The 20,948-nt window shown below is 43.6% G+C and overlaps 1 protein-coding gene across 2 annotated transcripts in view; it reads left to right on the top strand.

The window, feature by feature from the left end:
* Window positions 1–17,236, top strand: part of LOC143301802 (uncharacterized) — a 78,509-nt gene extending 61,273 nt beyond the window's left edge. For both annotated transcript variants that reach the window (XM_076616197.1, XM_076616196.1), the window contains exons 32-38: window positions 4,457–4,676; window positions 5,459–5,643; window positions 6,437–8,283; window positions 9,614–10,472; window positions 11,398–11,454; window positions 13,723–13,966; window positions 15,802–17,236. In XM_076616197.1, coding sequence (XP_076472312.1) covers window positions 4,457–4,676; window positions 5,459–5,643; window positions 6,437–8,283; window positions 9,614–10,472; window positions 11,398–11,454; window positions 13,723–13,966; window positions 15,802–16,000 — 3,611 coding nt within the window. In that variant the 3' untranslated portion in view covers window positions 16,001–17,236. The remainder of the gene's footprint in view (window positions 1–4,456; window positions 4,677–5,458; window positions 5,644–6,436; window positions 8,284–9,613; window positions 10,473–11,397; window positions 11,455–13,722; window positions 13,967–15,801) is intronic.
* The last annotated feature ends 3,712 nt before the right edge of the window (window positions 17,237–20,948 follow it).

The following is a 20,948-nucleotide window of genomic DNA, read 5'->3' as shown; positions in this document are numbered from 1 at the left end:
AACCTGGGCATGTTGGGTGTGTGTTTTTTTTTCCTTTAAAAAAAATTTTTTTTAATGAAGTTTTGAGAAACTGCGAATTTCTCTGTCACTTTGATTCATCAAATTTCTCTGTCACTTTGATTCATCGTAGTTGAATCTGGCCTCAAACGCTTTGCAACACTGGCTTGAAGTTGCCTGACCTTGACAAAGCATAAGTTTCTATTCTTGGTAATTTATTTAGAACTCATGGTAATCCCACACTTGCCATATTTTCTCTCCTTCCACAAGACCCTTGAGTGATGGTCTGGATTTGGACGGGATGATAAAATCAAGGTTCCTTTGTGCAGCATGCACTTAGTGCACATAAAAGAAAACACAGCAACAAGAGAATTGTCCCTGGCAAAATTTTGCAGTAAAATCCGCTCTGATATATAAATGTGTATAAATGTGTGTGTGTGTGTGTGTGTGAACATGTGTATGGGAAGCCAGACTGAACGACCCAAGAAACCAATGGAGTGCTTTAAGTCAGCTCTTAGTTGGCTCTGCCCAGGTAGGCAGCCTGTTGTGCAAATATCTCTGTTTGTAAAGCGCTTAGAACTTTGTGACTGACTGAGGATCGGTGCTTAGAACTTGGTCTGTGCCTGAGGATAGGTGCTATATAAATATAAAAGATAATGGCAGTAATAATTATGATAATGTTAGTACAGTCCTAGCCTCATTTCAGTCTAGTTTTCTGATGATCTTACAGTTTATTTTTCAGGGTTTTTTTGTTTGAAAAGTAAGAAAGGTCCCCTCGATAGACCCTCTCTAATGTACAGTTCGCTAATTTCTTTTTAGTGCTCCTACCCTGGCATCAAGGCTTATCTCTGGGGGTGGGGGTGGGTGTCAGGGGGAGAGGTTGGGGGTGGGGGTGGGGGTTGATTGTGTGGTTTTGATAAAAAAAAAATGATACCAAGTGAACTTACAAGATTGGTGAGAGCACAAACATAGATATCTCCTCAAAATCACAATTTTTATCAGAAAAAAATACGATTGATATTTGTATGAAATATGTAAGGAGGAATGTGGATGGCTGTTGTTTTCCACATATTTAAAGCTGTTGAGACCACAGTCATTTATGTCAGGACACAGCCTCTGCCAGATGATGACAACACAAATCTCAGGCAGCTGTGGTAAGCCTCGAAGAAAAACAACATCAATTCTTCGGGGGTTTGTATGTGTTGAAGAGGAGAGAGAGAGAGAGAGATTCTCTCTTTTTTCTTGTTTGTCTGAGGGTGTGAAGGCCGCGAGAAGGATAACGCGAGCTTTTTATGGGCAGACAGAGAGCAAAAGACTAGCCAGCTTGTCTCTGGTCTTCACCCCTTCCCTTCTTCATGGGTTGGGCCCCAGAGACGCCGGCCACAGTTGGGGGAGAGGGGGTGTGGTTTGGGGGGTGGGGGTGGGGTGTCTGTACAGCATGGTTCACAAGAGTTGATTTGTGACCCCGCCCATTGTGGGTGGGGTTAAAGGGGGTTTAGGGGCGGGGTTGTTAAATAAGTGGGGGTGGGGCTTGTGAGTAGCAGTCCAAGCTGCCTGTGACTGAGTTTTTCAGTTTCTGATGGCAGAGGGTTTTTTGTTTTTTTTTCCCAGAAGAAAATACGAGAAAGTCTTATTGCCATTTAGCTGCCAATGATGGAGTTTTTGGGTTTTCTGATGGCAGAGGGTTTGTGTTCTTTCTGCTTTGGTCAAAAGAAAATGTAAAGTGTATAACAGGTATGAGGGGTAAGAGGGTTGGACTTCCAGTCTTTGGATCCAAGGTTCAAATGTCAGTCATGACACCTTGTCCCTACTGATGATGTATCGGATGACAAAATCAGAAAAAAAAGATGCCCCACCACCTCCTTGACTTCATCTGTCCCAATAATCAAAGGCACATTTCTCGTCTGTTCTGTGTTTATCCAACAAACTCTTGTACCAAACATTATGCTTTACTTAGATTTTGAAGTGATATATCTTGTTTTGATTAAATGAGAGATTTTTGTTGCGTGTGCTCATACAGAAAAACATACACACAAAAACCAGAAAAAGATCCACTCCTGTTTGGGAGCGTAGCATGCCATCAGCCCAATGGCTGATGAGTGTGTGCATGTGCACACCTTCCGTTTTGATTGATTAATAGCTCTAAGTGCATAGATATGGATACATTTTTTGCGCCTTACCTCAGTCAGACAAGCTCTAAGCACTTTCCTAACATTTGCACAAGAGGCTGTCTACCTGTGTGCACCCGACGAAGAGCTACCTTTTTTTTGCGCTCATCATTCGTTTCTTGGGTCCCTCAGTCAGGATTCAGTCCTGCACAAGCGTGTGTGTGCGCGCGCGCACGCACGCACATACACGCACACACACACGTATATTAGAGTGGATTTTACTGTGCTATTTTACCAGCTTCTGGACCCCACTCATGGTGCAGTGGATGGGCAGAAAACATGGGCAGGTGTGGGATTGGATTCCTCATGCCCAGATTCTCTCACTTCCTGGTGGACGTGTTTCCACTAGGCCACCGCTCCACTATTTTCACTTTTCTCACTTTGAAGTCAGTGTGGCCAGGTGTTGCTGGTCTGTGCTCAAGTTGTTTGAACATTTTGTTCCTTTGGCTGAGAGAGATTTTGTGGGTAGGTGCAGAGCTCAGGGGTTGTACAGAACGATTGGGTGATTTCTTCCCCTATCCCTGCAAATGGTGGATGGTTTTGGTTTCATTCTATTTCTGTAAAATGGTGGAATCAGAAAAAAGCAACACCAGTTCCAAAGTTTATGTCGGCTGTTAACGTCTGCATTAAATGACCTTAGTAGGTAAAAGATAATTGTAATGATTGATACCAGTTAAATTCCTCAAAGTTCTTTTTTTTCCCTTAAAATCAGTAGTTCTCTGGTGAAAGAGATTTTGTTCCAGCACATGGGAAGCAGCCCCACCCCAACCCCCACCACCCCCACTCTTCCCCCACACTTTTTTTTCCCAGAAGAAAATACGAGAAAGTCTTATTGCCATTTAGCTGCCAATGACGGAGTTTTTGGGTTTTCTGATGGCAGAGGGTTTGTGTTCTTTCTGCTTTGGTCAAAAGAAAATGTAAAGTGTATAACAGGTATGAGGGGTAAGAGGGTTGGACTTCCAGTCTTTGGATCCAAGGTTCAAATGTCAGTCATGACACCTTGTCCCTACTGATGATGTATCGGATGACAAAATCGGAAAAAAAAAAGATGCCCCACCACCTCCTTGACTTCATCTGTCCCAATAATCAAAGGCACATTTCTCGTCTGTTCTGTGTTTATCCAACAAACTCTTGTACCAAACATTATGCTTTACTTAGATTTTGAAGTGATATATCTTGTTTTGATTAAATCGAGAGATTTTTGTTGCGTGTGCGCTTACAGAAAAACACACACACAAAAACCCGAAAAAGATCGACTCCTGTTTGGGAGCGTAGCATGCCATCAGCCCAATGGCTGATGAGTGTGTGCATGTGCACACCTTCCATTTTAATTGATTAATAGCTCTAAGTGCATAGATATGGATACATTTTTTGCGCCTTACCTCAGTCAGACAAGCTCTAAGCACTTTCCTAACATTTGCACAAGAGGCTGTCTACCTGTGTGCACCCGACGAAGAGCTACCTTTTTTGCGCTCATCATTCGTTTCTTGGGTCCCTCAGTCAGGATTCAGTCCTGCACAAGCGTGTGTGTGCGCGCGCGCACGCACGCACATACACGCACACACACACGTATATTAGAGTGGATTTTACTGTGCTATTTTACCAGCTTCTGGACCCCACTCATGGTGCAGTGGATGGGCAGAAAACATGGGCAGGTGTGGGATTGGATTCCTCATGCCCAGATTCTCTCACTTCCTGGTGGACGTGTTTCCACTAGGCCACCGCTCCCCTATTTTCACTTTTCTCACTTTGAAGTCAGTGTGGCCAGGTGTTGCTGGTCTGTGCTCAAGTTGTTTGAACATTTTGTTCCTTTGGCTGAGAGAGATTTTGTGGGTAGGTGCAGAGCTCAGGGGTTGTGCAGAACGATTAGGTGGTTTCTTCCCCTATCCCTGCAAATGGTGGATGGTTTTGGTTTCATTCTATTTCTGTAAATATAACGATTGGGTGATTTCTTCCCCTGTCCCTGCAAATGGTGGATGGTTTTGGTTTCATTCTATTTCTGTAAAATGGTGGAATCAGAAAAAAGCAACACCAGTTCCAAAGTTGATGTGGGCTGTTAATGTTTGCATAAAATGACCTTAGTAGGTAAAAGATAATTGTAATGATTGATACCAGTTAAATTCCTGAAAGTTCTTTTTTTTCCCCCCCTTAAAATCACTAGTGCTCTGGTGAAAGAGATTTTGTTCCAGCACATGGGAAGCAGCCCCACCCCAACCCCCGCCACCCCCACTCTTCCCCCACACTCATTCACTCCCCTCCACCCCCCACCCCCCCATCTGTTCTTGTTCCAGGCGTCGGCAAGGCTGGCAGAGGGCAACCGAAGCGCCTGGGTTTCTCCACCTCAGCCAGCCATTCCCCCTCCCTGCCCTCCACCCCCACATCCATCACCCCCTCCTCCACCCCTTCACCCATGTCCTCCCAGACTGCACAAGTGGACTGGTCCAAGACGGAAAAGAGTGCGTCAGAGGCGGCGGCGACGCCGAAACAGATCCGATTTGCAGAGCCTGAAATGTAAGGAGTGGTTGATTTATTGTTGCACAGGATTTTTCGAGAGTACTTAACTGGAGAGCACTACATGCTCTATAATCATGATGTTTGAATAGAAAGATGTCATGAAATGGTAAATTGTTTACAGGTGGACATGAAAGTGAAACATCGCTCAGTGTATCTGAAGGATAAGGGCACACACGTAATCCCAACTGTACACACACACACGCGCACATACACACTTTACATGCATGAACGTGTGCATATGTGCGTGCACACACACACACACACATACACACTTTACATACATGAACGTGTGCATATGCACACACACACACACACACACAGAGATGATTTGGGGGAAGTTATTTCTAACGAGGTTCTTTTAGTAGAACTTTCAAAGGCATTAGTTCATAGCCCTATTTCTACATTCCTTTAATGTCCTTCATAATCATGTTAATGGTTTTAGTTATGATCATCATTATTGAATTGTTACTGTTAAAGCTAATTTCTTGTTAGTTATGCATTTCTTGGTAGTTTTCTACATTTTCTGTATTATCCTGACTTCTCTTTCCACTCTCCCTACCCCTCCCCACCCCCAATTTTTTTTTCTTTTTTTTTTTCTTTTTTTTGTGTGTCTAATATCACTAATAGTGAAAAGATGATAAACTAAAGAACGAACACACACAATGAGGAAACAAACTTTGGTCAGGTAATTGGGGAAAGAAAAACAAATATGATTGTTGATTTGTGAACTGTTGCTTTTTTTGTGCTAACAGTCGTCGTGTGTGCGTGTCTGTCCACAGACGAGAAATCTCCCCGCGCTATGTATCGCCTGACAGCCTGTCACGGCCCCCGTTGCACGTGTCTCCTGACAAGAACAAACAGCCCCAGCAAGACCAAGACTCCTCGCAGCAGGAGAGCTCTAATGAGGAGGCTATTCCCTTGTCAGATGAGGAGATCACTTTCAACATGTCTCGGCAAGTTGCAGGTCAGTTTACGTCAAACATCTGGAAGTGTGAACAGCTCTTGGGTTTAACAGTCTGTAGACATGAGTGATTGTCAGAGTTTTGGTGGTTGATGGCCACTAAACTTCGTCATGTTAAAATGTTGCTTTGGGAACTGAGTAGTTACTTTGCAGGGAATACACAAGCAGGTTTTTCAGGGTAGACCAGCTTCAGAGTGAATGACTGAAGGGAGATTCAACAATCAGAAACCATTTTGCTTTACCTCTGTCTGTCCATTCTACTTTCGTTTTCTCTGCATAGGCGGGTAGTAGTTAGCACAGGACAGGAATCGGACCCCTGCTGGAGTCTGCACTAGTGGGTCACGGTAAGTATGTTACTTAAATGTAATTTTAGGAAGAACATTTCCTTTCTAACCCACCAGGTACCATAATTGGGAATCTAATACAGGTCCATCAGGATGAAGAAATCCCAACATTTTAGCCTTTTGGCTGTTGAGCCTGTCCAGTTCTGTTGTGTGTAAAAAGGCCGTTTCACAAGCAAGGTTGTTGTTTTTTTTAAATTAGTTAGCTGCTTTTCAGGAAGAGTAACATGATTGATATGCATTTCTTATAGGATCACTTGTAGTTCTGTTTGTATGACAACGGAGACAGACACTCTGTAATGCATTGTGTGTGGTGAGACAGATGTGAGTGTACGTATGGATGCGTGTGTTACACGTACTGGCAGCTGAACACCATTGTGGGAAGACAACAATTGACGGGAAGCGTTCAACACTGACGAATTTGATGATTTTTACTTTGACTTTTGTTTGGACAGAGCCCATGGAGATGGAGGAGGAGGAGGAGAACACATCCACCCTGCCCCTCTCCACCCCCTCCCCCACTGCCGACAGAACTCCTCACCACCCTCCTCACATCCTCTCGTCAGCATCTGAACCCATCTCGGTTCGGATGGAGGAGGAGCAGCATCAAGAACGAGTGGAGTCTCGGCTGCGTCCGGGTGAGAAGAACGCTTCACCTGACACAAGCCCTGGCGGCCGATTGACGCGACCCACTCTGCATGAGGAAGAAAGCGAAGCGCCTTCCGCCTCCCCTCTCAGGGACCGGTCCCCGCTGTCTGTTCGAACCCGGGCGGAAAGCGAGACGGCGTCACAGCGTCATCGGCTGTCTCCTCAGGGCAGCCCCGCGTCACTGCTGCTCAGGGTCCGAGGTGATCAGCAGGAAACCATGACGCAGACGTCTGTCTTCACAGAGACCAGGCACACGTCCCTCGTCTCTTCGGGAGAGATGGCCGATCGCTACGAACTTAGAATTGTGTCGGAACAAACCGTGAAGTCTGGGAAAGAGACGACAGTGGTACTGGAGAAGACGTCCTCCCACGATGCACTGCCTATTGTCGAATGTGACAAAGAGGCCGAGGCGGCCCCTGCTTCCAGTGCAGAATCCTTGGAAACGATAGAACCAGCAGAGGACCGTGTTCTGACAGAGGCCAGACAAGCCAGCGGTGGTCAGGAAAACGTGGTGGAGGAACCTCAGCGGTCTGACACTGTGGAGGTCTCAGCCGACGAGGATGTGTTGGACTTGGACATCCAGGTCCCAACACCGATCAAAAGATCTTCAAGAAGATCCACACCCGAAAGACTGACCAGGTCAGCGCGTACGTCCAGGCGAACGGGCCTGAAAATTGATCTGTCAGAGGTGGAGAAAGACCAGGAGAAGACGGAACCCACCCCTCCCAAACTGCGTCGGATTTCCCCAGCGAGGGAGAAGCCCCCAGAGGAGCTGGAGTGGCCTGTCTCCATGCCCCCTCTGAGGCTGGAAGGTAGTGATGACGATGTTGACGATGTTGAGAATAACAGCAACGAGAATAACTCCCAGCCATCTCCACCTTCCTCGCCGTTTGGAAGAAGTGAGATGAGTCGGTCCCCACCGGTATCGCCTTCAGACAGCTCGGGACGCCAGAGCCTCCCAGGGTCCCCTGCACGGAGGACAGCTCAGGCCAGCCGCTCCCCGCCACCCTCCCCATCCCGTAAGTCCACCAGAAATAGCGACAGGTCTCCACCACCCTCCCCACTGCACAGGGCCTCAGGGAGTAAAGAGAAGTCGTCCTCAGCCTTTAAGAAATCAACTCGTAGCATGGACAGATCACCGCCAGTGTCTCCCTCACGAAGGTCCACAAGAAGCGTCGATCGCTCTCCACCGCCTTCTCCATCTCAGAGATCCACGAGGAGTGTTGATCGTTCTCCGCCTGCTTCTCCGTCTCGGAGATCCACACGGACTGTTGATGACCACTCTCCACCAGTTTCTCCGTCTCGGAGATCAAGGAGGAGTGTTGATCGCTCTCCGCCTCCTCCATCTCAGAGATCCACAAGGAGTGTTGATCGCTCTCCTCCAGTTTCTCCGTCTCGGAGATCCACAAGGAGTGTTGATCGCTCTCCACCTCCTCCATCTCTGAGATCCACAAGGAGTGTTGATCGCTCTCCTCCTCCATCTCTGAGATCCACAAGGAGTGTTGATCGCTCTCCTCCAGTCTCTCCGTCTCGGAGATCCACAAGGAGTGTTGACAGGTCGCCCCCTCCGTCCCCATCACGAGCTGTGAGGCAGACCGACAGGGAACAGGGCAAAAGACCAGAGGGATCGCTGCCAGTCACCAAGCCCATCGAGGTACTGCTTTCCTTTTGTCAGAGGCTGTGCGGCGTCACCTCTCTCTAAGTTTTCATCCTTTTCTGTTTGTGTGAGAAGCATCAGTCTTGCCCTATTTTGTTGCTGTTGTTTTTGAATTGAATTTGATAGATTAATACACATCAATTACAAAAGGGAAAAAAAAGAAAAAGAAAATATGTATTCATCCTTTTCTGTTTGTGTGAGAAGCATGAGTCTTGCTCTATTTTGTTGCTGTTGTTTTTGAATTGAATTTGATAGATTAATACACATCAATTACAAAAGGGAAAAAAAAGAAAAAGAAAATATGTATTCATCCTTTTCTGTTTGTGTGAGAAGCATGAGTCTTGCTCTATTTTGTTGCTGTTGTTTTTGAATTGAATTTGATAGATTAATACACATCAATTACAAAAGGGAAAAAAAAGAAAAAGAAAATATGTATTCATCCTTTTCTGTTTGTGTGAGAAGCATGAGTCTTGCTCTATTTTGTTGCTGTTGTTTTTGAATTGAATTTGATAGATAAATACACATCAATTACAGAAGGGAAAAAAAAGAAAATATGTATGGGGAAAAAATCAGCATTCAGATGAAAAAAAAAATCAAACTTAGTACATTTGTGCCTGCATATGCACACACAGATGTGTATGAATACATATACATTACATTGTATTGTATAGTATTGCATGGTATTGTATTATATTTCTCTTTTTTGCCACAACACATTTCTCTGTGTGAAATTCAAGCTGCTCTCCCCAGGGAGAGCATGTCACTACACTGAGAGTGCCACCCACTTTTTTGTATTTTTTCCTGCGTGCAGTTTTATTTGTATTTCCTATCGAAGTGGATTTTTCTACAGAATTTTGCCAGGAACAACCCTTTTGTTTGATTATATTGATGAGTGATGCTGGTTAGTTTCTGTGCTGAGGAGCAACACCGGACAGGCAGAAGTTCTTTCGCTGGCACAAACAAATAGTTGTACAAGTTTATCCTTCATCAGTGCCAGTTTGCTAAAGTAGACACAGAACCAGTTTGCCTTTGCAGGGCTCGGGTTGGTTCTTGATCTCATTTTGACCAATGTAAAGTCCCAGCATTTTCATCCAGTGTAAAATTACAGCATAAAATCACATAAATATATTTTCAACAGTCTAATATCATCATCTTAGATGAACAGACTATAAATAGATAAACAATATATTTTCAACATGCAGAGAATCAGAAAGTTAAATCAGATCTTTTTATTTTATTATTTTTTTCTTAGTGTTTGTTTTCCTAATTACAGCTTTGCCTGGTTACAAGTGCAGCACAGAAAGTGGTACGCTGTTTTTATTTTCAGGAGCCGTTGACAATACAGACAGAAAGCTCCGACGTGGAAATGATGCCTCCCCCAGTGTCCCCATCTCGTCGATCCAGCCGTCTGAGGACACCGGAGAGAAGCCCTGGCAGGAAGGGCCGCACCCCTGAACGCACCACCACCAAGGCAGACACAGGAGCGCAGAACCCTGACAGGGACGCTGAGAGTGGAGCATCATCTGGTGGTGCCACTTCTGCGGATGCGGGCAGCAGCCATGCGCAAGATCCCACCCCAAAGTCCCCCACCCGACGATCGCAACGATCCAACACACCCGACATTGCTAAGCCACCAGCCAGCAAACCGGAAACACCGCCAATGCCAGAACAGACGGATGACGCGGAAGGAAGCCAGTCTCCCAGCCGGAGAAAAGTCCGGCGCAGGAAAGACATCGAGGCCCCAAGTTCTCCCAGTCGACGTTCTACACTGCGGTCCAAGACACCAGACCTTGTTTCTGAGCCAGCCTCACCCTCCAGGAGAACGAGGCAGCAGGCGAAAGCTTCAGACGTGTCATCAGCAGCTTCTCCCCCGACTTCAGGAAAAGGTGAAGAAGTTGCGAGGCGGGAGACGTCGCCGACATCCGCAGACAGATCAGAGCCTGAAGAACCAGTGACTTCTCCCTCTCGTAGATTGGCCCGAAGCAGGTCCAAGACTCCGGAACGTTCCACAGCTCACACCACCACACGCCTGAGAGGAAAAGGGAAGGCTGACCAGAGTGAGAGTATCGTTGAGGAGACCAAGGACATCACCGTGGCGACCGAAGAGGTTCGCAGTTTGCGCAAACAGCAGCGAGACTCATCGCCAAGGTCCGCAGTGAACGTGTCGTCTGTTGCCCAGGAAACTGGTAAGAGAGATGATGAAGTAAGTCTGTTTGCCAAGTGTGTGTACAAAACTACACCTTTTGGATCATTGCATTTGGGATTTTATTGTCGGAAAACAAAATGATATGAGAAAACTTACATGTCAGAGATAAACTTGTGAAAACGTGTTTGATTTTGAGAAAACATCATCTCCATACTCCTCTAGTGGCACATGGGAAGAGAAAAATCGACAAAATACCATGGTGGCAGTCTGCTGTGTTTTTAAAACAATACAAATACGAGAAATCAGTTTACACTCAAACCTAGACACAAAAATGATTAAATGTGTCCTGAGTGCATGGAAAATGAACGATGCTCCCAGTATTTGGTCATTGAATATATCAGACGTTGAATGTATACTGTTAGAGGGGTCTGAACTGATGTGAGTCAAGGCGCAGATGACCCCAGCTGGCTGTTAGGTTGTGAACATGATTCATTCTTTGTGTCTTGTTGTTTTTCTGGCATGAAAAGAAATGATTACGATGAATGAATGGATACGTCAAAAGTGTTTCAGTTTTTCGTTCATGTTACTGTGCTGTTTGTATGCTTCACACACAGGCAGTGCACAGGCACACATACACACAGAGGCTACTCTGTTAATCCTATCATTGCTGTTATCCACAGATTGTACTCACACGGACGCACTCTCTCCCTCCCTCTCTCTCTCTCTCTCTCTCTCTCTCTCTCTCTCTCTCTCTCTCTCTCTCTCTCTCTCTCTCTCTCTCTCTCACACACACACACACACACACACATACACAGCAAGTACTCTAAGTATCCCATCATTGCCATGATTCCCAGATTCTGCACACACCAGCACAACACACATGAAGAACAGATGAATTTCACTTACTTTGAACTGTTCGGGAGATACCAATATCATCAGTACATGTGGTGTGAATATGTCTGCAGGAGATGCTCCAAGCTTCCAGTTTGCACCACCAACACCCCTGTCCAGAGTGCAGGAAGGTAAATGACCTTGTGTTTCATGTGCACACACACATTTGTGCTTTCTCTCCCTCTTTTCCTACCTACTCCCTCTGTTCCCTTCCACTCCACCACCCCCCACCAACCCACGCACACACACACCCACACCCCTTCTCCACCACCCAACCTCAGTTCGCTGTTCTCTTCACACGTCTCCCTGTAAGAGTTTGTTGGTGTGTGTTGAGATTGATGTTTTGTCACTGTGTGGTGTTGGTGTGTTTTGAGATTGATGTTTTGTCACTGTCTGGTGTTGGTGTGTTTTGAGATTGATGTTTTGTCACTGTCTGGTGTTGGTGTGTTTTGAGATTGATGTTTTGTCACTGGTGTTGTGTTTTGAGATTGATGTTTTGTCACTGTGTGGTGTTGGTGTGTTTTGAGATTGATGTTTTGTCACTGTCTGGTGTTGGTGTGTTTTGAGATTGATGTTTTGTCACTGTCTGGTGTGTTTTGAGATTGATGTTTTGTCACTGTGTGGTGTTGGTGTGTTTTGAGATTGATGTTTTGTCACTGTGTGGTGTTGGTGTGTTTTGAGATTGATGTTTTGTCACTGTGTGGTGTTGGTGTGTTATGAGATTGATGTTTTGTCACTGTGTGGTGTTGGTGTGTGTTGAGATTGATGTTTTGTCACTGTCTGGTGTTGGTGTGTGTTGAGATTGATGTTTTGTCACTGTGTGGTGTTGGTGTGTTTTGAGATTGATGTTTTGTCACTGTGTGGTGTTGGTGTGTTTTGAGATTGATGTTTTGTCACTGTCTGGTGTTGGTGTGTTTTGAGATTGATGTTTTGTCACTGTCTGGTGTTGGTGTGTTTTGAGATTGATGTTTTGTCACTGTGTGGTGTTGGTGTGTTTTGAGATTGATGTTTTGTCACTGTGTGGTGTTGGTGTGTTTTGAGATAGATGTTTTGTCACTGTCTGGTGTTGGTGTGTTTTGAGATTGATGTTTTGTCACTGTGTGGTGTTGGTGTGTTTTGAGATTGATGTTTTGTCACTGTCTGGTGTTGGTGTGTTTTGAGATTGATGTTTTGTCACTGTCTGGTGTTGGTGTGTTTTGAGATTGATGTTTTGTCACTGTCTGGTGTTGGTGTGTTTTGAGATTGATGTTTTGTCACTGTGTGGTGTTGGTGTGTTTTGAGATTGATGTTTTGTCACTGTCTGGTGTTGGTGTGTTTTGAGATTGGTGTTTTGTCACTGTCTGGTGTGGGTGTGTTTTGAGATTGATGTTTTGTCACTGGTGTGGGTGTGTTTTGAGATTGATGTTTTGTCACTGTCTGGTGTGTTTTGAGATTGGTGTTTTGTCACTGTGTGGTGTGTTTTGAGATTGATGTTTTGTCACTGGTGGTGTGTTTTGAGATTGATGTTTTGTCACTGTCTGGTGTTGGTGTGGTTTGCACATTGTGGTGGTTTCACGTGTTCCTTGGTTCCTGCCGTGCATGTATCCCCCTGGTTAGGGGTGTGGGTGGTGCGATAGGGAGGGGACTTTCACCAGGGTTTGATGCAGCCTTGGGCAGAGTGCTTTGAAGACAAACAGCATTGTCTTGGTAACATTAGTTTGGATGAGCTCATTGTCTAAAACCTTGGGATAAAGAATGTAAGGGCATCCTTGCTCTTCCTTAGTCTCTGTGTTTGTCTGTCCCTGTTTCTTTTCTCTCTCTCTTTCTGTCATAGAGAAAGTGTGTTCTCTTTCTCTCTCTCTCTTTTTCCTCTTTGTCCCATTGAGTTTCAGTTTCAGTATCAGTAGCTCAAGGAGGCGTCACTGCGTTCGGACAAATCCATATACGCTACACCACATCTGCCAAGCAGATGCCTGTCCCATTGAGACCTGTATTAGTATATAATGTGCGATACTAATGATCATACAGGCCTATATCATTAGACGTTCGACAGTGAACAAATACAGTAAGGTCCATTCCTGAGCATGATAAGGTCACTCACTTTCCAGCCAGATGTAGAACTCCAACATACTGCATCATTTAGCACTCTAGTAAAGAAGGTGCAGAGGAAAAAATGTGCATATTGTGATAAAGACCAGCAGACTTACAGAGGAAGAAATGCATGTTGTTTTATGTGTGTGTGTGTGTGAAATTTGGGTTTTTATTGTTTGTTTTGTTGTTTTTGTTTTTTTTTTGGAGGGGGGGGGGGGTCATGGGGGAGGGATTGTCAGTAGCTTTCATGGTGTAAATGACGGGGGAAGGGCCCCCAAGGCTAGAAGAAAATTTGAATTAACGTTCCTGTGTTTTTTATCATGCGACAGAGTCGATGCCTGCCCCTACATCGGACGTCTCGGCGTTCATCTTCTCCCCTCCCATCACACGCACCACACGGAGCAAGAGAGGGCCCACATCGTCCACCAGGTCCACACGGTCCAGGGCCCGGAATGAAGAGTCTGTGAGCTTTCCAGAGGAACCGCAGGACCGGGTGCCAGAGGATGAGGGGTCTGCCGGCCAGGACCAGCCAGACACCACCACCACCACCAAAAAGAAGACCACTGCCAAGAGGTGGGTGGGTTTTGCGTGTGTGTGTGTGTGTGTGTGTGTGTGTGTCACTGAGAGAGCACGAATGAGATGGGTGAAGCTTGCGACAGTTCTTATCTATGGACAGGGAAAGAATGGTGGAGTCAGGATTTCTCATAAAGTGTAACTTGTGAGAACTGAAGCTCAGAGTTTGACCCTCGGTGAGTAATTTATCATAATGCTGCTTTTTTTTTCTCAGACTTTTAAGGAACACTGGTGCTGTGTGTATGTTTGTTTGGTATGGTAATTGTGATTGTACATGTACTACTGTGCACAAGCTATACATTGTAGGAATAAGATAAAGAATTCAGATTAACAAGTCATATCAGTGTTTTAAATTAGCTGGAACAATGCACCACCAGCAGTCTTCTGTCTTGACACAGCTGCATAATCAATTTCAAGAGCTCCTGAACTGATACTGCTAAGATATCCATTGGCTTGTATTAATAGTCGGTCATTACTGCTAAAAAGTCTAAAATGTTGGTAATTGACTCAACTTTGATGCTGCTGAGAATGTCTGTCGGTTATTAACACCTCATGAGTGCTTCTAAAGCGTATTTAAGGTTAGATTTATCATCTGGTTAATACTGCAGTGTGCTTTTGTTCGTGTTATCTGTCGGTTATAAACACCTCGTGAGTGCTTCTAAAGCGTATTTTAGGTTAGATTTATCATCTGGTTAATACTGCAGTGTGCTTTTGTTCGTGTTATCTGTCGGTTATTAACACCCCGTGAGTGCTTCTAAAGCGTATTTAAGGTTAGATTTATCATCTGGTTAATACTGCAGTGTGCTTTTGTTCGTGTTATCTGTCGGTTATAAACACCTCGTGAGTGCTTCTAAAGCGTATTTAAGGTTAGATTTATCATCTGGTTAATACTGCAGTGTGCTTTTGTTCGTGTTATCTGTCGGTTATAAACACCTCATGAGTGCTTCTAAAGCGTATTTAAGGTTAGATTTATCATCTGGTTAATACTGCAGTGTGCTTTTGTTCGTGTTATCTGTCGGTTATAAACACCTCGTGAGTGCTTCTAAAGCGTATTTTAGGTTAGATTTATCATCTGGTTAATACTGCAGTGTGCTTTAGTTCGTGTTATCTTCTGTTTATACAGATCTTTATGGTGTCTGTTGGTAGTAATACCTGATGAATGCTGTTAAAATGTCTACAGGTTAAGTGTGAACAGTGAGTTTATGCTGATACAGTGTCCGGAAGTTTGTGTTAGTGCCTGGTTAATACTGCTTGAATTTCTGAAGTTCATGTTAACACCTGGTCATTATTGCCACAAAGTGTTTCAAGCTCAAACCAAGTGGCTTACACCTGTCTTGGGCCAGGTCTGGGTTGCATAAATGATCTCAGCTGCACTAAGCTGAGTGTGTATTAGAATTTTCCTAAGTCTGTGCTAATTCAGTTGACTTGCAATACATGTCATTCATCCGACTGGAAAATAATTGTGTATCCACAGGCTTGTTACTCACACCACACTCTCTCAGCCCACAGTACAGTCCAACACACACACACACACAAAAACATGAAAAAGATTGGACTAAAAGGTCAAAAGAGCTGAATACACACAAGCAAGTAATGAAACACAGCAGCTTCATTTACCACACACACAAAAATTGTTATGAAATAGCATGTATTTGAAGAAACACAATACCAGAATAAGAATTAGGAACATTCTCAAAGCTAAGCAAACTTACCACAGCTAAGATTCCTCATGCAAACCGGCTCAGGTCTCAAAGCAAAGTGAGCGCAGCAGAGTGTAAGTGTCGGTGTTGTGTATGACCCATCTGACAAGTTAATGTTACAGAGTTTGTCCACAGGCGCAAGAAGACCAGCACTAGATCCACCATCCCCAATGCCTCGCCCTCCGACAGTCCCATCAACCTCGTGTCTCCTGGGGAACCCGCGTCCAGTGAAACGCCGCCAGACCCGGCATCGAAGGGGGCTTCCAGGAAGGTGTCATCAACAGGAGCTAACCGTTCCCGTGTCTTGCGCAAACGGAAAGCGAAATTGTGGTAGTGTAGGAGCAGATTTTCTATGTGTCTGTCTTGGCGTGAAGAAGTCTTGCGTAACTGTTCTGTGTTTTGATAATGAAACGAAGCTTCTAGATTTTTTTTTGTTAGGATGAAAGATGAGATGATGATGGTCCAATGAAGTGTGATGAAACATGAACTTTGTTACTTTTTTTGAGTTTTGTGACCTTTAGTTCTCTGTTCCCTCATGGCATCTATTGAAGTACCATCTTTGTGCATTTTCTGGATTGGAAGCAGTGTTTGCTTTGTGAAACTGGTGGCATTTATAAAGTGAAGGCAGACGGAGGTAAACTGCAAAGCTTGAATCAAAATCTAACTGAAGTGGTGTCTGTCTGTGTCTGAAGGTGGAATAGTGTTGGAAAATGTAAGCTTGCTGTTTATGATGTATTTATTCAATTTCAGCTGTGTAGCAGAGACAAGTCAAAGTGGGTATATGTGTGCTGGTATCTCTTTTTTTTTCTATGGAGTGGTGGGAATGAGTAGGGTGAGCAAGTTTGTGCCAAACAATTTTTTTTGGCATTGAAGATAATGACCTGTTGAGACCAAATCAGTTTTTGAGTCAAGAGCTGCTCAGAATTATGTAACAGTAACGTGACAACGTGTGTTACTTTTCAGTCAGAATTACGTGAATTCTGTTGTCAAAAGGGAAAGAAGAGAAAGATTATCAGTATATATAGTTCAGGTTGTTTTGTATGTGTTTGAAGCAAGGTACTGATGTAAAAGAATTGATTGATCATTCATTTGTCTTAATTTTTCAGAACTGGTTATTGCGCATTGGAGAATAGTCGATGTTAACATGCCAACTTCAAGAATGAATAAACTGTCAGATTTTCTAAATGTATTTGTTGCTTTTCAGCTATACTTGACTGACTTTGAAATAGGTCTGTGTTTTGTTGTGCATGTTGGTCAGCATCTTTTTGCAGGATATGAGGTGAATACTTTCGTTAACTAGCATTATAGCTTCAAATATTGTCGGATTATTTCTGCGATTATATAACCTGGCTTGAAAACAATATAACCTGTCCACAATTAGAAATGCATTCTTTTTGCAAATTGAAGTTTAAACAGTTTCCTTCCTCAGTTCATTTAGATTTTCATGTGTACAGTGCAGGATGAAATCAGCACATGATTCGTATTTTCCACAGTTACTTTGATAATGGATGTTGAATGATGACTTTGGAATGACTCGGTAAACAGCAAAATAAAGATGAAAATGAAACCATGTTTTTTGCTTGCTTTCATTTGAAATGAAGGTGTGTGATATAGTCTCTATATATGAGTTTCAAATATTTTTTCTTTCTTTTTTTTTTGAAATATAATTATTTCTTGTCTTGTCTATCATTCCGCAATTCTGGCATCCACATTTTGACTTGTCCATCATGTTTTTGTGTTTGTAATACAAGGCTGTGCTTATACCTGAAGTTGATAGCAGCTTACAGTTGGGCCAACAGCAAAGGGAGAACTGGATGATCAATGGTTTCTCCATAGCAGTGGGGGTTCATTTTCAGCTGGATATTTTGTGAAGGACAGTGACTCTCAAACTAGGAGGCAAGATTGCACTGGCTGTTTAGTGCTGCAGCCTCAGGGGGGTCAGTTGGTCTTTGGGGACCATTCCAGTGCCGACTGTCCTAAAACCCCTCTTGGCTGAGAGAGTGGGGATGTAACTGGGGCAAAACTCTCCACTATAATCAGTGGGGATGTAACTGGGGCAAACTCTCCACTATAATCAGTGGGGATGTAACTGGGGCAAAACTCTCCACTATAATCAGTGGGGATGTAACAGGGGCAAACTCTCCACTATAATCAGTGGGGATGTAACTGGGGCAAACTCTCCACTATAATCAGTGGGGATGTAACTGGGGCAAAACTCTCCACTATAATCAGTGGGGATGTAACTGGGGCAAAACTCTCCACTATAATCAGTGGGGATGTAACTGGGGCAAAACTCTCCACTATAATCAGTGGGGATGTAACTGGGGCAAAACTCTCCACTATAATCAGTGGGGATGTAACTGGGGCAAACTCTCCACTATAATCAGTGGGGATGTAACTGGGGCAAAACTCTCCACTATAATCAAAGTCCAGATAGTCAGGCACAGCAGCTGCCTCCAGTTTTGTTGTGATGGTCCTACTTGGACACAACCGTCTTACACAGGGTTGCCTGCAGATGGACAGAAAGTGACACCTCTTGAAGCTTTTTTCTGTTTCCCCCCTTTTTTCTTTTTTCAATGTCTGTGATGACATATCAATCACAGATACCCTTGTACAAATCCACACAGATTTGGAGACACACACACGGAGAGACACACTGACACATGACACACACATGCTGTTACTGAAAATCGTACTTGGGCTGATTTAGGACTACCACAAAGTACATATGAAGGACAAGCTTAGAAATAATACCTCACATCGATTCTCTCAGTGCTTATCCACACTTAAGTTGCACCACACATACATGGGTAGTTTTGATATCTAGACCGTGAGTTTGTGGGCAGAGAGCAGTTTCTACACACATATTGGCAGTTTGGTTTTAACCAGTGGGTGTGCTGTGTAATCCAAAGTACCTCCTTGTAATGAGGTAACAGTGAAACACATTGGGTTACGCTGCTGGTCAGGCATCTGCTCAGCAGATGTGGTATAGCTTATGTAGATTTGCCCAAATGCAGTGACGCCTCTTTGATTAGCTGAGCTGAACAGTTCTGATGAAGAAAGGTAAAAAGAAGAAGATATGAGTAGGGTAGAGAAGCTAAAGACTTGAGCTTATAGTATGCCCTAAACAGTCCAACAGCTACAGAGATGAAGACTTGGATTCAGCACACCCCAGCAATGAAGAATGCTCAGTGGGATGATGCAAGATCGTAGGTTTCAGAGTGTGTGTGTGTGTTTGGCTTTAGTTAACCATGAGGTGTGTAATCCAAAGTACCTTAGTACTTTAATGAAGTGAGTGACTGAAAGGGTTCGGAAGAATGGTGGAAAGAAGATATCATTCATTATTATCAACAAGCCAGGAAAAGACCACAAAATGTTTCAAGGCTTACCAGAAGAAGAAAAAAGATGAACGGAGCAGCAAAACCGATAATAAAGAAGTAAGTTATGACAGACAGACAGAAGGGAGATGGCAGAAACAGAGCAATAGAAAAGAGGAACTGTTTTGCATGAAAGGTTGGGATACAGTTCATTCTGAAAGACCCCCAGCATACCCACTCGGGGATGTTGGAAGGGTAGGTATAATAGACCAATGGAGAGTTCTGTGCTCACATGACTTATCCAGGGGCATCACATGATACGCGCTCTCGAAGTTGACTGGCTCTGCGAAATTTCAAGCAACAAAGGCGATCAAGAGGCAAAACATGCCAAACTGCAGGTTTCTTTTTTCAATTTTTTGCTTTTTTTTCTGTGTGCATACAATGGCACTTCATTGACCAGAGTTTGGTTGTAGCAATGGAGGCTGTCATCTGAAGAGGTGGAGGACAGCACATGTTTGCTGCTTTTGTCCATGTCGATCGCCTTTGGCATTGCTCAGTTTTGAGTAAAAGTTAGGTGCGTTTGCACAAGATCCAAGATGGCTGCGGAACTCGCCAGCGGTCTATTAAGATGGGTGTGATGGGTAAGATACAGGATGTGGTGCAGACACCATCACTCTCTCCTCATACCACAGCAGGATCACATGTAGTGAGTTTATTTAAGATGTTTTAGAAAAAAACAACAATGTTCTCTGATTAACAGCATATGAACTCTGATTAGCAGCATCTTAAAGTAAGAAGTTAGCAGCACATCTAGAATGCACATGCAGCAAAAGTCTAGATCAAACACCGATATCAAATCATATGTTGGTCATCACTTGTAATATATAAATATGTCAATGGATTTGTGCACATATATTCTATTAAAACGTGTTTGGGTATTGCCCATGGAAACAGTGACACCACCACCACCAACAACAAAGAGATTCAGATGAAAGGAATGTGCAACCTAGTTTCTCTCTCTGTGTGTTCCGATCATTAAATGTTTCTGAATTCACAAACTGTGCTCATAGATGGTTGTTTGGATGAAAGCACACAACACTACAATTGCCATGAATGGCAAACTTTAGTGAAAAATAATATTATTGACATGTGATATCAAGTCCTGTTTAAACCTTGTCACCATTCCTACATTCAATTTCATAGCTGGTACCTATGCATAAACACAGTGTCCAAATGCCTTTATGAATGACAAAATTATATATTAAAAAAAAATTTAATTAAGTGAAAAATCAACATCATTTATGACAAAACTTTGCAAACTGATCATGGACATGATTGTATGAAACATAAGCAAGTTCACCACCACCACATATGGTTAATATATCAATATCAAGTTCACCACCACCACATATGGTTAATCTCTCTCTCTCTTTCTCTCTCTCTCTATATATATATTAAACCATGGATAAGATTACGCAAGATAAAAGGAACTGCGATATGTAACAAATTGATAGATGAAATTAAAAAAAAAAATAAGCTTTCAAGAAGTACATTTCAAATAGCTACAAAACAAATCCCAGACTCCTAGTGATAATGATAGAAAGAAATATAAATTCACACATCATATCATGTAAGTGCACTGTTGAAAAGTGGCTTCGCCATTTCCGAAAGGCTGAAACCTTCAATACGTTCTTTGCTTGTGTCCGTACCAACTGTACTACCGGGGCAAATCAACAGCTATTTCCAGATTACGACCTACAACTTAAAGCAGGGTGTTCTACGTCTAAAGGTCTGCAAATTTCCGGTATCAGGGTACGTAACTCATTATCTCTGGAGAGGAGGATGATCGAACTTGATACCTCAAAGGCCAAGGGATAATAATAATAATCATAATAATAATGGTATTTATATAGCGCTGAATCTTGTGCAGAGACAAATCAAAGCGCTTTCGCACCAGTCATTCAC

Source organism: Babylonia areolata, chromosome 28, assembly GCF_041734735.1.
Source record: "Babylonia areolata isolate BAREFJ2019XMU chromosome 28, ASM4173473v1, whole genome shotgun sequence".
Lineage (NCBI taxonomy): Eukaryota > Metazoa > Mollusca > Gastropoda > Neogastropoda > Buccinidae > Babylonia > Babylonia areolata.
This window is presented reverse-complemented; position numbering and strand designations above follow the sequence as displayed.